At 33.3% G+C, this 13,463-nt stretch overlaps 1 protein-coding gene across 6 annotated transcripts in view; it reads left to right on the top strand.

Annotated features, from left to right (window-relative positions):
• Positions 1 to 13,162, top strand: part of LOC109092182 (paired box protein Pax-2a-like) — a 37,379-nt gene extending 24,217 nt beyond the window's left edge. For 2 of the 6 annotated variants that reach the window (XM_042768108.1, XM_042768107.1), the window contains exons 7-10: positions 3,804 to 3,918; positions 8,285 to 8,386; positions 10,132 to 10,218; positions 11,529 to 13,162. In XM_042768108.1, the coding sequence (XP_042624042.1) occupies positions 3,804 to 3,918; positions 8,285 to 8,386; positions 10,132 to 10,218; positions 11,529 to 11,647 (423 nt within the window). In that variant the 3' untranslated portion in view covers positions 11,648 to 13,162. Of the gene's footprint in view, positions 1 to 3,803; positions 3,919 to 8,284; positions 8,387 to 10,131; positions 10,219 to 11,509 lie in introns of all 6 variants that reach the window. The other 4 variants (XM_042768110.1, XM_042768109.1, XM_042768112.1 and 1 more) reach the window with 3 other exon arrangements.
• Positions 13,163 to 13,463: the final 301 nt, after the last annotated feature.

Here is a 13,463-nt window from a genome sequence, read left to right as displayed (position 1 = left end):
AAAATATAGCAGTGTACTACAGTACAGAGATTGAATCAGATACTAATACCACTAAGTGAAAATTTGGAATCATTATTATTATTTTTTTTAATAATATCTTCTGCTCACCAAGGCTACATTTATTAGATCAAAAATACAGTAATAATGTGAAATATTAATACAATTTAAAAGTACTGTTTTCTATTTAAATATATTATACAATTAAATTTATTCCTGTGATGCAACGCTGAGTGTCACATGATCTTTCAGAAATCATTCTGATATGCTGATATGGTGCTCAGTTATTCATAATGTTTCCTATTATTATCAGTGCTTAATATTTTTGTGGAAATCATGAAAAACGTTTTTAGGATTGTTGGATGAATAGAAAGTTCAAAAGAATAGTAAATATTAATCTTTTGTAACATTATAAATTTCCTATGCTGGCACTTTATGAATGCTTTCTTAATAAAATATACATTTCTCTCTCTTTGTTTAAAAAACCTAAATATTATACATCCCAAACTGTTTAATGGTAGTGTATCACAGTTTCTACAAAATATATAATAATAATGATAATAATAATAACATTAATAATAATAAAGCATAGTAAAACATGGTAAATGTAAAAATAAACAGAAAAATACCATGGGATTTCTTTATGTCTATGCAAACTACAGTATTTAAGGGATGCTTCCAGTGCTTTTTCTGTTTTTTCTTTTATGTCTGTGTGTGTATAAATATATGCGTTGTTTCTCAGTAAGTGCTAGTGTTGCAGTGATGCATTGAGGACCAAAGAGCAGAACTCCCTCCGTTTATTGATTTTCTGATGGAAATAAAAAAAAATAAATTCTTTGTAAGGAAAAACAACAGGTGATGTGCTACCACACTCTCATGTGCATGTGAGTGATGTTGTTTTTTGTTGTGCTACTTCATAGCTGTTTACAAAATCTAACTATGAACAAGCACTCGCAAAGGAACAATGTTAGCGATTAGTAACACATGCACACACAAACAGTAGCATATGAAACACTTTATGTACAATTTTGAATGAAAAGTGTAGGATTTATTATAATGGATAACCTTTATTTACTTTCATTAGACTACTAAACAACAAGTGACGATTAATTTCTCTCCCTGAAAGAGCGAGTCGGAGCCATAAAGCAAAGAGAATGGCCTAATTGAGTTCATTTTAATTTGGGTGCGATCGGGAGACATTACTCCAGCGATTAATCAGGCCGACAGCACTCACCTCCAGAAGAAGGCCTAATTTGCAGCTAATTACAAAACTGATTTTCACTGCAAGATCAATACCGAAATGAATTGGAAATGACTCGCAATCACAAAGGCCGTCAAAGAGGGTATTAAAAAGGAGGGGAAAAGACGAGGGAAACACTGAAAGCCTTTGAAGGAAAAAATGGGCAAACGGAACGCTCTAGAAAAATCAGTTTTAATTTAAAGCAATATTAATCAGACTATTTTCTCCCTTCATAGACCTTCTTTCTTTTTTTCTCCTGTTATCCCCAAAACCAGACTACCATTCTATCTCTCTCTCTCTCTCTCTCTCTCTCTCTGTGTGTGTGTGTGTGTGTGTGTGTGTGTGTGTGTGTGTGTGTGTCGGGCTATTAGTTAGAGGCTCTGTTCCAAACCTCGTGAGCTGCCTTGCTGTCTACTGCCTACTTAGGTAGCTGCCTTCTAAGAATGCTTGATTACTGCAGTGGAATCCCATAAGTGACCAATCTGGAATGCTCTACATGTCTGCAACTAATAAAGAAATAGCACAAGTCATGTGAAATGCATGTTTTATTTTAGTATCATTGAGATACTTTTTTTTTTCTTTTTTTTTTTTTTTTTTGTGTTTTTTTTTTGTTTTTTTTTGTTTTTATTTTTTTATTTTTGTTTTTTTTTTTTATTTTTTTTTATTAGTATATTTTATTTTATTTCAGTTAACATTTATCTTATTTCATGTGACTTTTTTTTAGTAACCCTGGTGCACATAAAAAAATTTTCCCCATGGATATTTTTCTTTTTGAATATCCTGTTACATTTTTAAATATGTAACATTACAAAAGTAAAATATTTTTTTGAATCATGTTTATATTTTCTTTAATTTTTATTTTACGTGCCAAACAAGTAGCGCTCCTCATGTGTAGTCAATTTGTTAACAATTTGTTTTTAAAATTTTTTTTTTAATTATTGCTGTTATAAATATTAAATTTTTTTTTATATATGTGAGCTCGATGAGATAAAAATATATAAAGCTAAATATTTATGAGCTTATTTATTTTAAGATATATTTTATATTATAGATTATAGGTTTTCACTGAGCTTGTCGCAGTGCATTGCTTTGGTATTGCCTTCACTTTTGGCCAAAAGAATACATCTTAGCTTTTGGAGCAGAGCCAATGGTTTGGTTGTGTTTAGAGGCATTAAAAAGCCATTCTGGAGATGCTGAATGTGATAGGCTCTCCTCCCACACTTCTGCCAGCCATGTGCTCATCCTTTTCACTCTCCCCTCCATCTGCATGAGAAAAGCCTGTTCTGCTCCACGGCCTCCACCGAAAAGAGCGGAACATCAGGCAGGGCCACCGCAAACAGTTGTAGCCCACAATTAGAGTTTATCTGTGATAGAGACAGACATGGCTGGGGTCAGGGGCCTCCCTGTGACACACACACACACTTTGGACAGACATTCTCAACATGCAGACGCCGGAAGTCTCATCTCATTAAATAACAAAAGAGTTTAAAAAAAGAAAAAAAATATTCCCCCCCATCTGCTGACACGGTCTGAGGAACATGTCTGTAATGGAAGGGGGTTGTGAAAATCATAAATCTTATCAATGTCATTTCCGAAGCAGGGCCTTGCAACCATAAGTGATTCAGCAAAGGCTAAAACAACACTTTAGAAATTATCTTATTTATAGAATGAGGTGAACTTACCAAGGCCTCAATTTAAATTCATAACAACATGTCATAATTTTTTTTGTTTCCAGTAAAAGCTAGAGGGGTTTTGCCCATGAGAAATACAACCACCTCAAAAGATGGCTTGTTGTAGCAAAATAAATTTGTTTTATAAGATGAAGAGGATGCTGTGAGGGGTTGTCAGGTTTTCATTAACTAAAACTACTAAAAACACAATTTAAGCTAAAATAAATTAAAATATAAATATTAGATAAAAAAAAATAAAAATGAGAAATGTTGCCTTGGAAAATTACTGAAATGACTGGTTGGAGTACTAAAATAACTAGATGGAAATAAATAAAAGCTAAAACTATAAAAATGAGAAATGTTGCCTTGGAAAAAAAAAAAAACCTAAATGGTAATATAATAATAATAATAATAAAAATGATAGAAGCACATCAAAATTACTAAATATTTAACTAAAATGAAAACTGAATGTATATAAATACATTTAAATGAAAACTCAAAATATAAAAGTAAAAGTTAATTCAGAATAATTATGGTATATAAATAACAAAAATAACAAGGGTTATTATTATGTGGTTAAAAAAAAAAAAAAAAAAAATAGGTGTGTGTTTTATTATTATTATTATTATTATTATTATTATTATTATTATTATTATTATTATTATTATTATAATTATATGGTTGCTGTAGGGAGTTCTGCTAGTTTCTAAGTTGTTAACCACTGACCCAAGTAAAAAGAGACCAACCATAAGTCTCTGATATTCTTGTCTGTAGATACGGTCCGAGTCGCTGTCTTTCAGTGGAAATCTGTGGGATTGTGTCAGTAACATAATGAAGACTGGTATATACAGTGTTGAGCGATGTTGTCATGATTTTGATGTTCCTCTGATCTGCAGGCGAGTGAATACAGTCTCCCTGCATTAAACGCAGGCCTGGATGAAGTCAAGCGCAGTTTATCCTCCGGCACGACCTCTGACCTGGGCGCCAGCGTGTCACAGAGCTACCCTGTAGGTAAGATCACATGATCTGTCCCATTCATGACCATTTAGCCCCGCACATTCAGCTCAAATGGCTAATTAGTTATGAAGAATATACGATTCTCACACTGTGGCCTTGTGCAATCATAATAATGCACTGAATATGCTTTCTAACACTTGGAAGTAAAACTGGATGCAAAGTCAGTCATGTTTTATCTACATGCATGAATTAGATCTGTAGTTTTAAAACTCTCATGTGATTTTGGTCTTATAACAAACGTAATGAAATCCGCTTCAAACTAACGAGTTGTTGCACAGAGGACGTTTGTTCCTTAACTGCTCTATAACAGCGCTGAGCTTCAAAATGATATCAAATATTAACATTTACATAAACATATTCATCATTTGATGAATTATTATGCCATTATGCCATTATGCCATCATTTGCTCATGGCAGACAGGGAACGTGGGGTATTTGTTTCTCTGTCTCTCTCTCGCTCGCTCTTGTTAATAATAAATGATGGGACAGTTAATTAAAACGTAGTGTGCTTGTTGTGCCAGTTATTAATGTGAAATGTGTTAAGTTTACTGACAGTTTTACGATCGTCTTCAGGTCAAAGATAAATATACACAGCTTTTATTAAAATTCACATAATTATGCGAAAGCCATTACTGTCTGTGTGTGTGTGTGTGTGTGTGTGTGTGTGTGTGTGTGTGTGTGTGTGTGTGTGTGTGTGTGTGTGTGTGTGTGTTTGGCTGGGGACAGAAAGCTAGGGAGAGAGAGAGAGAGAGAGAGAGATGTGGGTTTGTAGTTGATGAACTGATTATCTGTTTCATGGTAGTTTCACGTCACAACAGATTTATGTGTTATTTATATTAATCAGGTATGAATATAACAATCAGGTTAATCTGTCATCATTTACTCACCTTCATGAGCCTCACATTCAGTCCAAATGACTTACTTTCCTCTGTAGAACACAAAAGTTGATGTGAAGGAGAATATACATGAAAGTGAACGGGGATGAATGATGTCAAGCTTAAAAAGTAAAGCAAAACTAACTTAAAATAGTCCATATGACATATAATGCACCAGTTTTGACCTTGTGTTTGGAACGACCTGAGGAACCTGCATTTTTTGGTTGCACTAGCACTAAATGTTAATGTATTCCAGTTTAAACATGCATGATAAACTTACCAAATAGAAAATTTGCAAAACAAAACAAAAATATTTAAATGATTTCCATTGGTTAGGCTGAGATCCAGTGTTCAGATGAATAGTTTCCTTAACGGAAAAGAAACACAGATTACACTCATCCTTAAAATGTTTTCCAACCCCAATTAAAATGCCCACAGTTATTGATCTTGTTGATTTTATGCAAGGGAATTTGCATAATCTATTAAAAATGAATGATTCATGAAGCAGCCGGTGCCAGAGGAGATGAGGGTTCTTGGTGAACTGTGAACACGTCACAGATACACATCTTTTATGTTCTCAGCTTGTCCCATTAAAAATCCTTATAACTAACCAAATGACTAACTAAATAAATTCAGTAAAATAAAGATATTAGTTTGCTGCAAAATCTTTTTTGATATAAAATATAATTTTATATATTTATATAAATATTTATTTAAAATCCTTACTGCCTGCAATAAAATGTACATAAATTATACAATAATATACAATATTATATACAAATAATTACATATTTATAGGATCTGTGATTATTAAATTGATATTATATTTTATAGTAATATATTGTAAAATGTAGTAAAATATTTAGTAAAATAAATAAATACTGTCTACTTAAACAGCTTTAACACTTGATCTGGTTTACTGCTTCTGCTGAACTTTGCTGCTGGGAAATGCAATGAATTTGGCACTTTAAAAGAAGCAGTAGTCCCTCTCTCTCTCTCTCTCTTTCTCTCTTTTTCTCTCTCTCTCTCTCTCTCGACAAACTGGCTATCCGTGTCCGCACCTGAGGGCACCACGCTCCTAGTCACACAAATTAATGCTTATTCCATCTTCACAAAAAGCAAACTAACCTTTGAGCACACATTTGATAACAAACGACTTTCACCGTGCATCCAGGGAATCAGGGCAATTTGGCTCTCCAAACATCCTTTGCTTAGTTGTAATTAATTAGGGTGCTGTGTTTTTTAGCTGGTGATAAATTACTGCATCCTGAATATAGAAAATAGAGGTCAAACGTTTCCCGTAGCCTCCTTGTTGGAACATTAAGGTGTCCCTGTCATGGCAAATTTAATACAGCGGCGATGAAGCAAGTGTTTGCACTCAACCCTTTCAGCTTTTTCAGATAATACTAAGGTCACCCTGATTTTTACCATAGAGGTTTAGAAAATTCAGTAAGCGATGTCTGTTTCTTGCACGTTGACAAATTGTTGATGCAAAGCTTTTGTTTAAGTCTAGTCGTGCAATTTCTTAAGTATGAAACATACTTAAGTACTCAAACAAGCATACTTGAATGAGAAAATGGACAGCAGAAGAAGATATTTTACACTAATGGTTGCCTTGTGGCAATTTTGAGAATGCAATGCATACTTACAGTACACTGCATTATAAATTGATTCTCATAAGCTGTTCTCTATCCCTGGAACTGGAAAAAGAAAATTAAAAAATCTTCATTTTGCCAAGACACTGACATTCAAGAAATAATAATCCAGCCATCATAGTTAATTAACCTAACAACAGGTTCCTTATATTGTTTTAAAGGAAGAGTTCATCCAAAAAAATAAATAAATAAATAAAAAAATGCTGAAAATTTGAGTTGAGTCAGAACAGATATGTGTCTCAGCAATGGATCCTCTGCAGTGAATGGGTGCCGTCAGAATGAGAGTCCAAACAGCTGATAAAAACATCACAATAATCCACAAGTAATCCACAGCACTCCAGTCCATCAGTTAATGTCTTGAGAAGATGTTTTAACTTAAAACCACTGCTTCCGGCTAAAATATGAGCCCATAATCCATAATAACACTTTCTCCAGTGAAAAAGTCATCTCTGAATTTCTGAGAGAAATGTGCACAGATCAAGCACCGTTTACGAGCCAAAACAGTCCAAAACAGCTCTAATCAAATATGTGGGTGGATTTTAATGTGAGAGGACAACAGGAGATGGAAGAGACGTTTAAAGTGAAAAACATCTTAATAATAGATTTATTTCTAATACATCTGCAGCTTTTTGCTTCTCGAGGCATTAATTGTTGGCCTGGAGTGGTGTGGATTACTTGTGGATTATTGTGATGTTTTTATCAGCTGTTTGGACTCTCATTCTGACGGCACCCATTCACTGTAGAGGATCCATTGTGGAGCAAGTGATGCAATGTTACATTTCTCCAAATCTGATGAAGAAACAAACTCATCCTAATCTTGGATGGCCTGAAGATGAGCACATTTTCAGCAAATTTTCATATTTTGGTCAATTATTCCTTTTAACAGTTTTAACTTAAGTGGCTAGAATTTTAGAGTAACAATATCCATTTTGTTTTAATAAAAACAAAAAATTTGTCTTGTTTAAGTGCATTCTTAGCTGCTGTTTAGTCTTTGCACTGTGCTGCATGATTTTTCTGTTCATTGGCAAACTGTCCTGGTCCACACAGAATTACACTCGCTGTGCTTTGATGGACACTGTCCTGCTCATTAGAATTGAACCGGTGGCCAAGTTTCCCCCAGCGTCCCCAGTAAACCCTCCACATCTCCCCCAGCCCCCCTTTCCTGAACAAAAACATTAGTCTGTGAGGGGTGTCAGGCTTCAGCGCTCGGCTGGGTCGAGGCTTCACGTCGTTGGGTAGGACAGCCAAGCGTCAGCCCCAATTACTGCTCTGAATGTGGAGCTTCTTAGTGCTAAGAAGAGACATTGACTGTTTAGCCGAGGCCGGTATGACCCTGCTTCCATCTGTTCTCCATTCTGACCCCAAAATGACAAGAATAAATCCTTTGATACACAGTGTTTCTGCAAATATTCTGTCACTGACCAAATACGGATTCCACGCCATTTAAATAAATAAAAATAAATAAATAATAAATTAATAAATGATAAATTATTTCAACAAACACACTCTTTAAAATAAAGATTCCAGAAGGAGTTTTTTGCAATGTTGCCACAGAAGAATCATTTTGGGTTCCCCATTCAGTGAACATTTCTTTAAAATAATTTTTTAAAGATTAATTTTAATAAGAACCTTTTTTTCACTATTAAGAACCTTTTGTCCAATGGAAGGGTTCCATGGATGTTCTTTGTGCACCGTAGATGCCAAAAAATTAGTTTTTATTTGTTAAGAGTAAAGTTCAAAATTAATTTGCAATCTATTGAGAATCAGCTGAATGTTTTATAGTTTATGGATGGAATAGAAAGTTAGTGTTGGTGTGATTAATGTGTGCAGGTCGGGATATGGCCAACACAACCTTACCCGGATATCCACCTCATGTCCCGCCCACCGGGCAGGGCAGCTACCCAACGTCCACACTGGCTGGAATGGTTCCTGGTGAGTATTTCCAGACAGATAAAGGTGTTTTCAATTTCAATTAAATGTAAAATGACAGTTGTATAATGGACTACAGCTGGTCAAGACATTATTTTACACCATAATAATTTTTTTTTAAATTATTATTTTAAAGGCACAGTATGAAAACAATGCACTGGAGTTTATATGCATTAAAAAAAAAAAAAAAACACAGGAGGAAGTTTAATTATAATGAAAAAGATTTTTTTTTTGGTTCTAAATACCTATAAATAGTAAATTCCTTCACCAGTAATTTCCCCAAACACTTTCCTATCTGCCATTTATCTAACAAAAAGATAGTCCCGCCCCAAATTGATACTATTTTATTTATTCAGCAAGGACACATTAAACTGATCAAAAGTGACAGTAAAGACATTTTTAATGTTACAAAAGATTTCTAATTTAAATAAATGCTGTTATTTAGAACTTTCTATTCATCAAAGAAAAATGTATCACAGTTTCCACAAAAAAAAAAAAAAAAAAAAAAAAAAAAAAATATGAAGACTGTTTCTTGAGCAGTAAATCAACATATTAGAATGATTTCTGAAGGATCATGTGACACTGAAGACTGGAGTAATGATGCTGAAAATACAGCTTTGATCACAGAAATAAATGACAAATTAATGCAGCCTTGGTGAGAAGAGACTTCTTTGAAAAATATTAAAAAATCTTACAAACACCAAACTTCTGAACTATACTGTAGTTGTCTAAGCACATTATTTTAACATTTTAAAAATGACACATTTCACCCCCCAAAAAATATAAATTATTTCTTCATTTTCTGCTGATCAAAAAGGAAGGTATTTTTAAGAATGTTGGTAATCAAACAGTTGATGGTAGCCATTGTACTTACATAGTACTTTTTTTTTTCTCCATATTATGGAAATCAATGGCTACCATCAACTGTTTGGTTAACAACATTATTTCAAATATCTTCCTTTGTGTTCAACAGCTGAAAGGAATTCATACAAGTCTGGAACAACTTGAGAGTGAGTAAATGGTGACACATATTTCATTTTTGGGTGATCTATCCCTTTAACATTTCTACATCGATGAAATCTTAAATAATAAAATATTACATTGGCCTGCATTTATGAACTGACCAGACACTGATACCAATCTGACTCAGTAAAAGAATTCCTGTAGTGTTTACAGCAGCCTGCAGACATTCACAGAAGCAGCATTTCACTGGTGTGTGTGCATGCAGGAAGCCTTTAACTATAGACCATCAAACCTCAATTGACTAAAGAATTAACTGGTCCAAGAGATTTCCAGACGAAAGGCATTTTGTGATCACTGAGCTCAAACTAATTCATAAAATGTGGTTCGATCTTGCATTATTTTTAGCCGCTCCAGGTAATAAGAGCAGCAGAAGCAGGCTCTCTGCAGACGTGCTGCTTCACAGAGAGATTTACTGACAGCCCTCAATGCGGCCAGCGCATATAAAAACACCTCTTTATTATCCCATAAAAGAGAAACAGTGTTGGACCAACATTGTTCAGCACAACGCTCTGACTTTCTTCCTGCACAATTAAATTACACCACAGAGAGAGAAACTTTGGAGAAGAAAGAGACTTGATGTGAGCTAGAAAAATCTATATTTTGGCATTGTCTTGTTAAACAAGATTATTTATTTATTTATTTTTAATCTAAGTTTCAGCAACTGTGATGTAAAATTGATGGTGCATTATTTTAATGTGTACCTGTATGTCTGTGTCCCTTTACAGGAAGCGAATTTTCAGGGAATCCCTACAGCCATCCACAGTACACCACCTACAATGAAGCCTGGAGATTCAGCAACCCAGCAATACTGAGTGAGTGTCATCTTACAAAAATATACATGGTGTAAACAGTTTCTGCCAAAACATCATAGGTACAGTATTTGTTACTCCAATAAAACTGATGCTTTGTATTAGTCAGCACTGTCCTTAATCAATCAATCATTAAATATATAAATAAATACATACATAAATACACTTTTTTAATGACATATATATTTAAAAATGTATATAATTTAAAAAATAAATAAATGAAATTTAAAAAATATTGAATGCATACAATTAAAAAATTTAATAATGTAATAAAATAAATAATAAATTGATAGTTAGTTAGTTAGTTTGTTTTAGAAAGCTTACTAAACTGTTACAAAATAAATTGTAATAACTGTCATTGTAACTGTCTATTGAGAGATATATGTTTGCTAGAAATTAAGTAACAGTCCCTTAAGATTAACAGATATCATTGATTTTTCTAATTTTTGCTGTCTAAAACGCTTGAATCTGCAATAGTTTTTTTTTTTTTTTTTTTTTTTTTTTTTTTTTGCATTTATGACTTTATGTAGTGAAGGTGAATCTTTACCAATAATCATTATGTAATTAATGTAAATGCACAATTAGCTGTGAATGTTTTAGTGCACAAGCTAAATGTGTCATAAGCATCTGAGTATTAGCTGAAATTACATGATATATATATATTTTTTTTTTGTGTTTTTTGATATTATTCTGATGTTTTTGTGAATTTTTTTTTTTTTTTTTTTTAATGTTAACAAGCTAATTGTGCATTTACATTAATTACATAATGATTATTGGTAAAGGATTCACCTTCACTACATAAAGTCATAAATGCAAAAAAAAAAAAAACTATTGCAGATTCAAGCGTTTTAGACAGCAAAAATTAGAAAAATCAATGATATCTGTTAATCTTAAGGGACTGTTACTTAATTTCTAGCAAACATATATCTCTCAAAAGACAGTTATTTATATATATATATATATATATATATATATATATATATATATATATATATATATATGTGTATTCTGTAAACAACATGGTAAATAAAAATAGCATTGTGTTAAAAGTATTTTTCCAGTCATTTACCTAATTATTTCAATTTTACTGGTTTGTAAGTTTATGTTATATGCAAAAATTGCGAACAATGAAGGAATTGATGGAATTTGCATTAGTTATATTGATAGCAAAATCCTGACCATACATGAAATCAGTACTATGCGATGGTTAAAACAAATATGCATTTAATATATTACTATGAAGTCATTGTGGTGGTGTATTGAAATGGTACATTCCTTTCTTATTAACTTACAGGTTCCCCCTATTATTATAGTGCATCCCGAGGCTCCGCCCCCCCAACTGCTGCCACTGCCTATGACCGCCACTAGTTACCACGGAAACCAAATTAGGCGGCACGCTCATGGACTCGGACTTCATATTCTGCCAGTGTGAGCAGTGCAGCTGATTGAACAGAGAGGTTTCATGCAGTCACATGATGAAGAACAGACCAATCGGGAACAAAATCATCTCGACGACAATTCAACCAGTCGGGAAAACCGATAAACGAACAATAAATGTATATCTCAAAGACTGAGGGTAAATATGATTTTTAAAACAGAATTAACATCTGCTTTTTTAATACTTTTATATTTTGTCCGCTCATTAATATTATTCATAGGTATTCATACTTAAAGAGGTTCTAGCATATATATGTATTTGTTTGTTTGGACAGACACTAAAATGAACAGTTGGACATTTTCTAAAATGAAAATTGTTAATATATGTAAAAGCACTTCAGATGCTGTCAATGTGCTGATTTTGTACTTTTCAGTGTCTATCCAAATTTACAAAAATGTCTATGTTTATTTATGAATACCTAAAATTCGAACAAGTTTACCCTGGATGTACACATCTGATGAATAAAACCTTTCCAACGCATGGTTGTAGATTCTCCTAATAGGTTTCACTTTCGGTGTGTCTCTGGACTGCGCAAAAACAAACAGTAAATCTCAAAACTTGACGTTCCACTCATCGCACAGTAAACTATCACTCAATACAGTATGTACTCGGCATGGAAATACAAAGCAAACAGGCCTTCTTCTCCCTCTTAACGCCAGCAGAAGATCTCTAACACACTTCTGTGAGAAACAATCAGATACCAACGAGAAAGACAAAGAAACCAGGAGACAAATATTTCATCAAACAGAGAAACTGTCAATCCTGGTTATACGTGGAAGATACATTTTTGTATTTTTTTTTTTTTTTTTTAATATATATATATATATAATGACAGAAGTATCATGAAGGACTCTACAGTATGCATGGATTATTTTCCTTCATTATGCATTTTTATGTGTTTATCATAGATCAAATTATGTCAAATTCTCAGGGGGGAATTCACTAAGAATGAACTGATAAGCACCTGATTTGTGCAAAACGCTGCAAACACTATTTCAGCCAGGTGCATAAACTTATTGCATAAAGTGTAACTTTTCAGATTGAAATTTTTCAAATTCTAATCTTATGCAACTGACTTAAAAAAGTTATGAGCAGATGTGCAGGAAAAAAAAAATAGATGCCTAACTAAGACTAGTCTGGTTTGGAGCTGGTCAGCAAATAACACACAGGTTGTGCTGAAATACAGATGCAGAAGCGGTTTAGTGAATTCACCCCTCAGTGTTATTGTTTGCACTATGGGTTGTGCTCTTTATGAGATGTCTTGAGTGAATAAACAGTGAACTTACTCTTCGGTCGGATTGGATGCTCAGTGTTTTGCTATGAATTTTTGAAGCATTTGAGAAAAACAAACATGTACTACTGATCAGATGAAGCACTTAAACCTCCAAATGTGTTTACAGAATAGTTAGCAGCTGTTCAATTAATCAACAGATGGGTTGGTCACTGGTTATCGGCTTTATGATTTACTTTTCAGAACTCTGCTTTGGGATCGTCAAGCTGTTTCAGTAACACACAAAAAACCTTTTGTTCAATGCTTTATAACAAGTGCAATTCTGCAAAACATTTTTTTCATAATCACGTACTGTACGCTCCAGTTTGAGTTCATTTTCTGACAAACAACTTTAGTTTTCATTTAATATGTTACAGTTGAGAGAATGTACTTGTATCACATTTGCCAAAGACTTTTTGTTGATGTATATTTTTATTTACAGTCTGCCGTTGCATTGTACAAACAGTATTATAGTGAAAACATTTTCAATATATGTACAAATCCTATGCAGAGCAAAGAAAAGCTGTTGTATGCATAAAC

The sequence above is a fragment of the Cyprinus carpio genome, chromosome A12 (genome assembly GCF_018340385.1).
Source record: "Cyprinus carpio isolate SPL01 chromosome A12, ASM1834038v1, whole genome shotgun sequence".
NCBI classification, from domain to species: Eukaryota; Metazoa; Chordata; class Actinopteri; order Cypriniformes; family Cyprinidae; genus Cyprinus; species Cyprinus carpio.
Note: the sequence above shows the minus strand (reverse complement) of the source record. Positions and strands in the feature narration are given on the sequence as shown.